The following is a 12,185-nucleotide window of genomic DNA, read 5'->3' as shown; positions in this document are numbered from 1 at the left end:
GAAACTGCTTTCAAAATAACGGTATTCTAGTTAGTAAGTTAGTGATAAATAACCTATTAACCTAACACAATATTTTGTATCTGTGCTCTTTTTGCATGATGACAGAACACTAACCTTTATAAATGGACCGGCTAAACCACGTAGTAATTTGTGCCAATTTGATTGTCGTATTCAGTTTACGTAAGTATGGATTCAAATTGATTTTTCAGAAGAGAATATAAGGGATATTTTTTGGTAATGGAATCTAAAAGAAATTGATTGACACCGCAAACTCACGAGAAACCTTTATTATCGTGAGTTTTAAAGACCAAAATCTTTACTAATATTATAAAGCGGAAGAGTTTGTTTAAACGCGCTAATCTCAGGAACTACTGGTCCGATTTGAAAAATTATTTTTTTGTTGGATAGTCCATTTATAGAGGAAGGCTTTAGGCTATATAACATTACGCTGCGACCAATAGTTTTTTTTTTAATTCCGCGCGAACGGAGTCAGCTGACAGTTAGTATCTTTATAAAATCATCATCCCTGTTGTCTTTGATAAAACAGAGGTAATATTTTAATCATAGATTTCTTAGAAACCCACAGTTACATGTGTAGAATACAAAATGCTATTGAAACATACAGATAAAAATTTACAAACGCGTCAAATCAATCTAAAAGAAATAAAACAACGTTAATATTGTTTTTTTTTTATTATTTTCAGTCATCTAGAAATAATCAAAGATTCAGTTAAATGTCGAGTTTAAAATTTGTAGCGTAACAATAGTATTGTCAATCTGAAGGATCACTAGTTGCTACAACTGCGTCTGTCGATCCTGCTGCCGCTGCTGCATCTGGGAGACGTTAAACAGTATCATCAGCTCACTATACATCCCTACTGAGGGTCTCATCTACCCTAAGTGAGAGTATGTGATAGTGAATGCTGGTCCAGTGCAAGACTTCACACATATCTTTGACTTTCACAGATATATGCAACACAATGTTTTCCTTTACCCTAAGAACGTTTACAGTGGTATAATTCTATTCAAATATCTAGGCGGCTCTGAACTTCGCAGTAATCACTGTACATAATTTTAATTGAAGACATGCGTCAAGGGAAAACAATTCTGTGTACAGTCTGATCAGTCTTCCCCACTCTTTTCTTATGAAAGGCTGGGAAAGGGAAGTGGATTTATTGAAGGAAGTGATAGGAAGGGGAAAAATGTCGTCTGTGCGTCTACTCCGTCGATTAAAGTGGCCACTTACTTTCGATACCTCATTATAAAATAGGGTGCCTCTACCAAATATATATTAATTATGTTAACAGAAATTGTGAATGTATTTAAGATTAGTTTAGGTAAATTAAAAACTGACGGCAATACAAATTTGCCATGAGTTATTTGTAATGAGTAATTTAAAAAAAATGTGTATATTTTTTTACTAATTGAATTTACCAGTGGTTACTTCAGACGCCGCTGATCCTGCCGTTGTCAGAGCACCACTTGACTTGACGTTTGGATCCCTGGAAGAGAAATTTGTTAGTTTTACTAATATTATAAATGCGAATGTTTAGATGTATGTTTGAAGGTATCTCTAGAACGACTGCATGGATATAAATTAAATTTGTCATACATATAGAACATAGTCTGGAAGAACACATAAAATACTATGTTTGTTTTTAATTCTTGCGAGAAAAAAAATTCTAATCGTTTCAGTAGTTTTAAAGTTAACGTCTTATTACCTGACGCCCGCGATTTCGTCCGCGCGGAATAAAAAAAACAGAATCAGTATCCTATGTGTTCTTTCAGGCTATGTTCGATAACTTTTAGCGAGAGCCATGCAGTCGTTCTAGAAATATCTTCTAACATACACCCATCCATACATTTGCATTTATAATATTAGTAAGAAGTATTGAAAAAGTATCGACAGTAACTTTTTTTTTATTTTTGTTTTTAGAGTAAATTCTAGTTTGTCTATGGTTTTGATTACTTACTTGATCTCCATAATACTCTTAGTAACTTCATCACTTCCGAGCATAAATACAGCTTGATAAACCCCTTCGTAAGTTGTCGCGTATTCTGTTATCCTTATCTTTATAGATGTCGATGTTGCCTAACAAAACAAAAGTATAACTGTATTCAAAGATAACAGCGGCTCGGAGTTATATTGCCGCACACATTAGCTACGTCCTAGTCAAAGTCCCGACAAAATCGGTCCGTCCGTTCCGGAGATTATCCGGTACAAACGAAAACTTGCCGACAATTATACAAACAGTATTACTTCCAGATAATCCAATTATATGTAAAGATATTTTAGTCTTTAACAAAGACTAATGGTCACCCGCAACTTTGTGCGCGCACTATAAAAATTTAGCCTGACTTATGCCCTCGTTTATCAGGTCCCTTCCTGTTAAGTCCCGTCAAAAATTTATCCACCCATTGCGGAGCTAACACGGAAGAAATGCAGACAAATGGACAGACAAAATTTTTTGAAATTGCATTTTCGCTAAAGCAACGCAAATACAAAATGTATAAGAAATATTTTAATACAATCAGTCACTGCAATTTTATTATATTTATATATATATATTAGTCTGTCTTTTATCAAAGACAATGAAACATGGGTTCTACGTTGTACGGTGTGGCGTAAAAATTTAAAGAATTATCGCTTTAGTGGTGAAATTCATATTATACTTACAAAAAAAAAGGCAACCGACCCAGTGGTACTTCTCCGTGTTGAAGTTGGCACTGGAATGCCGTTAACAAACACCTGTATAATATTCAAACATAAAACAATATTCAATTATTCAATCGTATCACACAAAGGTTAAGTTTTATTTTAGAACTTGAACAAAGTAATTTTAAAGATCGTATGCAAAATTGAAAATGCTTTCTCTTGTTATTTTTTAGGTACCTCATAAGATAAAAACGGAACCCTTATGTAATAACTTTGTTGTCCGTCCGTCTGTCTTGACAGACAGACGGACGGACGAATTTTTATTTAACTTATTAATATTATAAATGCGAATGTTTAGATGGATGTGATGTGGATGGATGGGCTACACTAATTAAGTTTTTTATACATCTACGCTGACGGAGTCGTGGGCGACAGCTAGTTTAATTTAAAAATGGCGACTTGCATACATCTAGAAAAAAATGTTTCTTGTGCGTTTACGGTAGTAGTGTTCAGAGGCCTAGTCTTTCTTGGGACAATGGGGGTTAAATGAGGTCTAGACTTAAGGCAAGCTCATGCCATACACAATCAGTCTGTTAACTCCCGAAATATACCTCACCTTACTAACAGTACAATCGTCACAAACATATGTTATTTCTTGTTCAAACTGTTGACCAAGAGGCGGTGGAGCTACTGTTTGGAACTGTACGGTAACACCTGCGAAATATTATAAGAATAAAGGTTCATCTTACTAAGATAAATGAGAAAGTTTATATTGAAGAACGTTTGTTAGAAAATATATCCGGAACGGATCAACGGATTTTGATGTAATTTGTCATAGATGCAGAACATTATGTGGAAAAACATATAGGTTATTAGGTTTTTATCTTAATTCCTTAATTCGAAATCGAACAATGCTTGAGAAGCTTCAGAGCGAGACAAAAGTATGAGAATACAAAACGTTTGTCCTGCTCTGACCCGACTGTTCCGATGATTCAGGATTATGTCGGAACCTTACAGTATTAGTATGGTATTAAAACTTATAAATTTTAAAGCCTTGTTTTTATTTACTTATATTATTTACGTACCTTGAGCTACAAACAAAAGAGTTATAATTAAAAAAAATACTTAGTGTTAGGAAGAAAATCCGATACTGTACCGGTATATCGGCGCAACACTAGCCTCACAAAAATGTCGACGTTTATGTGTCCCATCACTAATCATTCCAATAAAATAATCGGATATCCTTTAAGTTAAAATAAAATTAATCTTATTAATATTATAAATGCGAATGTTTAGATGGATGTTTGGTAGAAGCTATCTCCAGAACGACTGCATGAATCTCGCTGAAATTTGTCATAGATGTAGAACATAGTCTGGAAGAACACATAGACTACTAATTAAGGTATTTTTAATTACGCGGACGGTGTCGCGATATTTATTTCACATCATTTTTAACAAAATATGTGCAAACAGAACCTTACCATCATCTGAAAACATAAATAAAAGATAATTAATAAAAGAATAACGTAAATTTAGAAAAATTAAGAGATTTAAATCATCATCAGCTATAAGTTCCAACTGAGGGTAGAATCTACCCTAAGTGAGACTATGTGATAGTGAATGCTGGTCCAGTGCAAGATCACCCATATCTTTGACTTTGTCAGATATGTGCAGCATCATGATGTGATTCAAAAGTCGTACATAATTGAACTTAATTCAATACTTACTGTCAATAACAGCTAAAATCTTCTTGAAAACTTTATCCTTTGATTTGAAGAAACCCATGTAAACACACGAATGATTATCTTCATACCTATAATACGTAGACAACTAATGTAATTGCTTACCGTGGGTTTCTGACACCAAAATGTTTGTATAATAATATATTGTCATCCCTGTCATTATCGTTGACAAATACAGAGATAACAATATATTTGAGACGGAGATTTTTGTCTCAGAAACTTCCGATCAATCAGTTATCGTCCGACCAGTCTTTATTTGACATCTCTCTAATATTATAAATGCGAATGTTTAGATGGATGTTTGTTAGAAGGTATCTCCTGAACGGTTCAACGGATTTTGATTAAATTTGGCATAGTTGTAGACATACCAGACATAGTCTGGAAGAACAGATAGGCTTATTTTTTTCTTATTCCTCGCGAACGGAGGAGGGCGACGGCTAGTAGTCATACTCTGTACGTTCATTACCTGGGAAAGTTAAAGCTTATCATCTTTGATACTCTGATGATTGACACCCGTCCTGCTGCTAACACGCTCTCTCCATTGCATAATATATCAGTTATCTGACAATCGTCACAAGTGTATTGCATTGTGCGATCAAAATGACCTCCCACTTCAAATGACGCGGTCAGACGTGGACAGTCGATCACTGAACGAAAGAAACGAATTCACTATTATAATGTGTCTATTTAAGATAGATTAGTTTGACAATAAAATTGACAAAACTGATATAAAAACGGCTAAACACTCACATATAATATATATGTCCGATGTCGGCACCGACTAGTTTCGAGTCTATCGGGGGCCCTTCATCAGGATGAGTGGTACTGGTATTATATCGCGGACGCGTCCCGTCGCTCACTAGTCGGTGCCGCCACCGGACGAATATACGTAAGTGTTTAGCCGTTTTTATATCATTTTAGTATAATGTCTCACGAATGTTTGAATAATTCAATTGACAATTCACTAGATATGGGTTTAGTAAAATCGATTAAGAATTTTTACGATTTTCGATTGTTGTTCTCATAGAATTTGCAATCAAAAATTTCGTGAAGATTGATTTTAAATTACAATATAAATAAAATTGTTTCTTTCTATTCCTACTTTATCTATCATAACGATATAAATAAATAAGACATTAAACCAAAAAATTACGGTGTTGTACAATTTTTTTAAGTTAATTGTGCGATACATAGCCGAATAACTGTTATAAATTCAAAATTTGATAAAATACCTAAATTATTGTACCGATTTATTCGATTAATTTTAAAACAAGACAGATTCTTGATAGTTCACAGTTATTCGTTGCGTGGTCCGACACTATGACAACCGTCCATTAAGTATAACATTAATCCTCATACAAAATTAATTCAATACTTTATAGACGTCAGTAGTCAAACTAATCTATCTTAAATAGACACACTATAATGGATTACTTTGTTATGTAACCACGGGTTTATCTTATATATAAAATTCTCGTGTCACAATTTTCGTTCCCATACTCCTCCGTAACGGCTTGACCGATTTTCATGAAATTTTGTGAGCATATTGAGCAGCTCTGAGAATCGGACAACATCTATATATAATCCCGCCCGAACGGAGTCGCGGACGACAGCTAGTGAATACATAATATACGTATAATGCCATCCCTGTCATTATTTCTGACAAAAGAGAGATGTTTTAAATAGAAATTTCATTTTCAGCAACCCACTGTTTGCGATTGATTATTGAAGTTAACAAGACAAGTAATAAGTTTTATCTTTTTGAGTTTATTTCGCTTTTAAATAATGAAAAAACTATACTTACCATTTTCTGTAATTGAAAAAATATTCGTAAAATTGTTAATATTAAAAAAAATAATTAATTTAATAGGAACGAATAGATAATATCTTACCAACATCTAACATAAAACAAAAAAAAAATTACTAAAAGTTTTGACAAAAAATAAAAAAAAAAACAAAAAAATTATCTATCCAAACAGGCATTACCATTTTCTGAAAAAAAAGAGAAACGTTATAATTTCTGGCAAACACAATCTTACTAATATTATAAATGCGAATGTTTGCGCGTACGCTTATTAGAATATATCTCCAGTACAGCTGTATGGATATTACTAACATTTGTCATAGATATAAAACAGTCTGGAAGAACACATAGACTACTATTTTTTTTAATTCCACGCGAAAGTAGTCGCTGACAACTAGAACTAACTAGAATAATAACTCCAATGTCTTGTATAACATATAAGAAACTAACTAAAAAAAAATCGAACTTACCCGGAGCTGTAAGATATTAAAAAAATGAAATAAAAAAAAACGTATATTTTCATCACTATTATCATTATCTTTGTAAAACATAAGTACAGTGTGATTGTTATAAAATTTAAAAAAAAAAACTTTTTTTTTAAATAAACATCGACTTACATAGAACCGTGAGTCCTTTAACTCTCTCTTCAAGGCCATCGCCATTTTGTATGACAAGAAAATAATCACCAAAGTCTTGAGGCTTCATACCTTCTAGATCAATTTCAAGGAATTGTCGTCTACAATTAAATAAATTAAATAAATCTACAACTCTAAAATCTTACTAATATTATAAATGCGAATGTTTAGATGTATGTTAGGAGATATCTCCAGAACGACTCAACAGATCTTGATGAAATTTGTCATAGATCTAAAGATCTGGAAGAACACATAGACTATTAAGTTTTTTTTTAATCCAAATTAAAGACAGCCAGTGTTTGATATTGTTAAAATTGATAAATTATTGGTGTGTTTTTTAGCAAATTGAAACAAAAATACAAAATATGTACTTACGGCTTGCCCTCTCTGAAAATAAATAAATTTATATGTTAATTATATTTAATTTATGAATTATCTCTTAATTATTAAATATGAAGATAAATCATAAAATTTGTAAATTTATTAAATAATCCAATCATTACTAGATTAAAAAAAACGTTCTACCAATTTAAAATTATGTGAATACGTTTGAGTAATTAGATGTCAAAGAAGGGGGACAGATTTGGCAGGGAGGACGCGTAGAAAGAGATATTTCCTTCTCTATCTGTCTCCCCTCCTCTGTCGATTAAAGCTAGGCAACCTATCTTAAAATACAAATGTGGCCGCTGTTCATTTGCCTACTATTATTACAAAAAAAAAAAAAAACAAATTTTAATTTGAACTGAAATTTATTGACCACTTCAAGTAAAACTTTGACATCTGTCAGAATGCGATAAATCCATTGAATAAATAGTCTGGCTATAAGATCGAATATTTTGTGCCCATTTGAATTCCGCCATATTGGCGCTGTATGTATCAGTTGGTAGTGGTGGCGTAAATTCAAACTAATAAATTAGTACCGTCACGTAACAACAACAGATGCGTTAGATTTTTTTTATGTCATAAGGTGGCAAACGAGCGAGCGGCCACCTGAAATTACTGGAACAGCAAAGTGACCGTTGCCCATAGACATACGCAATTGCATATGCGTTGCATACCTTTAATCGACGGAGGAGAGGATGCACAGAAAGAAAATATCTTCCCTTTCCATGCATCCTCTCATCCGGAAAGTCCACTTCCACTTCCCATCCTTTCCTTATATGAAAAAAGGTGGGAAGAAAAAGAGGAGTAAATTAGGCCTCCGGGACGCACACTCATCAGACTGTACTTGGAATTGCTTCCATTTGACGTCTGTCTTCTGTGTGGTCGTGGTATTTCAATGAGCGAGCCAGGACAATTCGTGTGAACATTCTAAAGCGGGCTCTACCACTGTTGTGAAAAAAAAAAGCTGTAATTTCCAAGCAATCACCTATCCATTTATAGTTTTAGTACTCACCTGTCAATGAATTCTTTAACTCTATGCCTAGAGTTGTCAACATTGTATACGTTGCCGTCTGAAGCTCGCACCATAAGATTCAATAGCCTACATCGATTGCATTTAAAAGGCACCACAGTACTATTGACACGCTGTCCGTGAAGCAATTCTATTGATTTTGGTGTTATAGTCATGCCACTTGGAGCTATAAAAAATGTCACTCTGTGTCAATGCGACTCTGATAGCGCAAATAAAAAAAAATATAATAAGTAGTCTATGTATTCTTCTAGACTGTTCTAAATTTTTCTTCTTATTATATAATACATAAATACGTATGTTTAGATGAATGTTTGTTAGAAGGTATCTCCTGATAGGCACAATGGATCTTTATGAAATTTGGCATAGATGTAGAACATAATCTGGAAGAACACATAAGCTACTAATTATGTTTTTAAGTCCGCGCGGAGAGAGTCGCGGGCGAAAGCTGGTGCTAAAGCTACCCGCTACTTGTATACCAAATTTCAACGAAATCCATTCAGCCGTTCTTGAGATATCTTCTAACAAACGTTCCTATTTATAATGTTAGTAAGCAATCAAACTCGTATTATAATTATTTTGGTTTCAATAATCTATATCTATCTATATATATAAAAGAAAGTGGTGTTAGTTACACTATTTATAACTTAAGAATGGCTTTACCTATGAGACTGAAAATTGTTGAGGAGATAGCTTAGAGTCAGGAGACGGACATAGGATACTATTTTCGAATTTATGCCTTGAAGAGCTGCTTTTTATTTAACTTACTAATATTATAAATGCGAATGTTTAGATGGATGTGATGTGGATGGATGGATGGGTGAGCTACACTAATTAAGTTTTTTACATATCCACACGGACAGAGTCGCGGGCGACAGCTAGTAACCACTAAATGTGGGTTTCTAAGACCAAAACCTTCGTATCTCGTGTTTTATCAAAGATGATGATACAGAAATTTTGGTATCAGAAACGCATGATAAGTCAGATTAACGATACTTACATAAAGTCAAAAACTTTAAAACCTTCTCCCTTTTAGTTCCAGGTTTGATGAAACTGGCAAAGAATGGACCCACATGTGTACTTGACCAGGTTGGAAAGTTCAAAGTGACAGTAACAGTGTTGCCAGAAACATCCGCGGTGTAATATTTAGTTGGTAATACAGACTGAAACAAAAATCATAGATTAAAAAAATAACCTATGGTTGGATGTTTTTTTTTATATAACAGAAGGGAGCAAACGAGCAGCGGAAACAAGGTGTTCAACGACACCCATGGACATCAATACCATAGGAACTGCAGATGTGTTGCCGGCCTTTGAGATGGTGATACTCTCGCTTCTTGAAGGACCCTAAGTCGTAGCGGTTTGGAAATATGTTTATTTGAAGGTATCTCCAAAACGACTCAACTGATCTCGATAAAATTTGTCATAGATGTAGAACATAGTCTGGAAGAGCACATAGACTACTAATAAAGAGTTTTTTTATTTCGCATGGAAAGAGTCACGGGCGACAGTTAGTGTTATAATTGTGAAAGTCTAGATGGATAACTGATGAATGTTTGTTAGAAGGTATCTCTAGAATGGCTGTATGGATCTCGCTGAAATTTGTCATAGATGTAGAACATAGTCTGCAAGAACACATAGACTACTAATTAAGTTTTTTTTTATTCAGACAGTTAGAAGATAATTTAAATTTGTCATAGATGTAGATTATAGTCTGGAAGAACACATAGGCAATTTTTTTTTAATTCTAGTCGGATGGAGTCGCGAGCGTCAGCTTTTTAATCTTGTTAAAAATATAGAGAATTGAAAAAAGAAACTCACAGTTCCCGAGTTCCGTAGTAAACTTGAATGTTTGATACGATGGAATTCGTATCCATCCGGGATAATTATCTTTCGGGGACTACTCGTGTAGTTCCTAGCAGTTGGTGGTACCCATTCTTCTAAACTATCCTCTAAAAATACCTATTTGTTAATTAAAGCATAAAAAAGCTCGAAAGATTGTATCTTATAACACTCTTTAAAAGATTTTTTTTATATCAAGGCGGCTAACGTGCTGAAATAGCGAAGTGACCGTTGCCCATAGACATACGTAATTACATATGCGTTGCCTATCTATCGACAGAGGAGAGGATGCACAGAAAGATAATATTTTCCCTTCCTATGCATTCTCTCATCTGGAAAGTCCACTTCCACTTCCCATCATTTCACAAGTAAAGGGTGGGAAGGGAAAGAAGACTAAATTAGGCCACTGGGACACAATTACGAAGAGAATGACACCTCACTTGTCAAGATCACATCAGTTGTTAAGGATTTATGAGGTTAAAATGTTTTTTTAAATATCATTTAGTAAATAAAAATAGACTTACCTGGTATTGCTGATTAAATAAAAATAAATTATTTAAAATCAATGCCTTAGTATTTTAATTTAAAAAGTAAAAAGAAAATTGGCGCCAATTTGAAATTGACATTTAGAGGTTAGGTTATTTTTAAGCCACCGTTACGAGGCAACGGCTTAAATTTGAAAAAACAAAAAAAATTGACATCGTTAACTTACGTGGTACAATTTCTGTAAAATAATATAAATAAGTTTTTTTAAAACAGCAAGAAAATATATTGTTTAAAAAATCAATATTTTTATTGAGATCTTTTGGCCGCCATCTCACACATCTCCACTGAGGGTAGAGTCTACTCTCAGTGAGAGTATGTGATAGTGAATGCTGGTCCAGTGCAATACTTCACACATTTAACTTTCTCAGATATGTGCAGCATCACGATGTTTTCCTTTATCGTACGAAACTTATTTTAGTAAAAACTTACCGTCTCCTGTAATTTAATAAATAAAATTAATTTAAAAGTAAACTTCGATTTTCCCAATTAATAACAAGTGTAGAAATCAATATAATTTTTTTTAAATATTCTCGCAAAAAAAAGCTACTTTCCAGTCAAAGTATTAAAAATATATTTTTCATTAGAAGTTACGCAAATACATTAGTACGAAATATGTTTTTTTCTATTTTCCAATTTTATTAATTGTATAGGATATAGCCTAAACAGATAGACAAAAAAATTGACTTACGTTCATATTCTAAAAAAAAAAATAATTATCAAATATTTAATAAATCCCAATAACCAAGTATCCTCAGCCGTTAAAAAAAATTATCAACACATTTTTGTACTTCGTGAAAAAAAAATTGTTCCATTTTTGAATATCGTATTTGATTGTAAATAGAAAATTAAATAAAACTTACCATCGACTCCTAAAATAAAAAAAAAAAAAAATTTTAAATACAGATAAAACAATATAGACTCGGGTGTCAAAGATTTTTTACACACTAAAACTTAATAAAAAATTAATTACTTACTTTCAGCTAGAAAACAAATATTAGCTATTATTTTTTAATAATACTCATAAAACTTATTAAAATATTAACCCCTTGGGTATGGATTTATTTGAGAAAATATTAAAAGTTAAATTTTTGGTTTGACGTCTTAGAAACGTCATCCGCTTTTAGGAGAAAAAAGTGAATGACATGTCTTAGACGTCAAATACATGATGTCCCAAAAGGTTACGTACATAGGAAGGGGTATGATAGGGGTGGTCACAAGGGTCACCAGAAAAATTAAATAAAAATTCCCCTCTGGGTATTAAAAAAAGTAAATGGCATTTTTTAAAAAATTAAAAATTTTACACCTTCTGGGGCAATTTTAATTTAACTTTAAAATCTTTGTTAGTTGTATTGTTTTTTTTTTATTTCATATTGATAAAGGGTTATTGACGATAACATAATAGCTTTTTTTTAAATATAGCAATATTTGTAGGTCAAAAAAATTCCATTTATTTTTTTTAATACCTAAAGGGGAATTTTTATTTAATTTTTCTGGTGACCTTTGTGACCACCCCTATCATACCCCTTCCTATGTACGTAACCTTTTGGGA

At 32.9% G+C, this 12,185-nt stretch overlaps 1 protein-coding gene and 1 long non-coding RNA gene across 2 annotated transcripts; both read right to left on the bottom strand.

Annotated features, from left to right (window-relative positions):
• Positions 1–694: 694 nt before the first annotated feature.
• On the bottom strand, positions 695–2,260 carry LOC106114757 (uncharacterized). Its single transcript, XR_001227736.1, has 3 exons — positions 1,974–2,260; positions 1,435–1,502; positions 695–834 (listed from the first exon to the last, which is right to left on the bottom strand). It is a non-coding gene; the product is annotated as an uncharacterized LOC106114757 (long non-coding RNA).
• A 402-nt stretch (positions 2,261–2,662) lies between these two features.
• LOC106114563 (uncharacterized) lies at positions 2,663–11,328 on the bottom strand. Its single transcript, XM_013307825.1, has 19 exons — positions 11,325–11,328; positions 11,066–11,071; positions 10,803–10,814; positions 10,615–10,623; positions 10,070–10,200; positions 9,249–9,411; positions 8,234–8,417; positions 7,213–7,224; positions 6,820–6,938; positions 6,673–6,678; positions 6,385–6,390; positions 6,291–6,296; positions 6,203–6,208; positions 4,865–5,045; positions 4,384–4,469; positions 4,138–4,143; positions 3,742–3,747; positions 3,273–3,370; positions 2,663–2,749 (listed from the first exon to the last, which is right to left on the bottom strand). The coding sequence occupies exons 7-19, from the start codon at positions 8,404–8,406 to the stop codon at positions 2,663–2,665; spliced, it is 792 nt and encodes a 263-aa protein (XP_013163279.1). The 5' UTR covers positions 8,407–8,417; positions 9,249–9,411; positions 10,070–10,200; positions 10,615–10,623; positions 10,803–10,814; positions 11,066–11,071; positions 11,325–11,328.
• Positions 11,329–12,185: the final 857 nt, after the last annotated feature.

Source organism: Papilio xuthus, unplaced genomic scaffold (assembly GCF_000836235.2).
Source record: "Papilio xuthus unplaced genomic scaffold, Pxut_1.1 DF828037.1, whole genome shotgun sequence".
In the NCBI taxonomy this organism is placed as follows: Eukaryota; Metazoa; Arthropoda; class Insecta; order Lepidoptera; family Papilionidae; genus Papilio; species Papilio xuthus.
This window is presented reverse-complemented; position numbering and strand designations above follow the sequence as displayed.

Excerpts from the sequence above, each read along its gene's own strand:
- LOC106114563 (XM_013307825.1), bottom strand. The coding sequence starts at position 8,406 with ATGACTATAACACCAAAATCAATAGAATTGCTTCACGGACAGCGTGTC. Across the intron at positions 4,470-4,864 it reads ATAAGCTTTAACTTTCCCAG|GTATGAAGATAATCATTCGT; the intron begins GTAATGAACGTA and ends TACGTATTATAG. Across the intron at positions 2,750-3,272 it reads ACGATTGTACTGTTAGTAAG|GTGTTTGTTAACGGCATTCC; the intron begins GTGAGGTATATT and ends AATATTATACAG.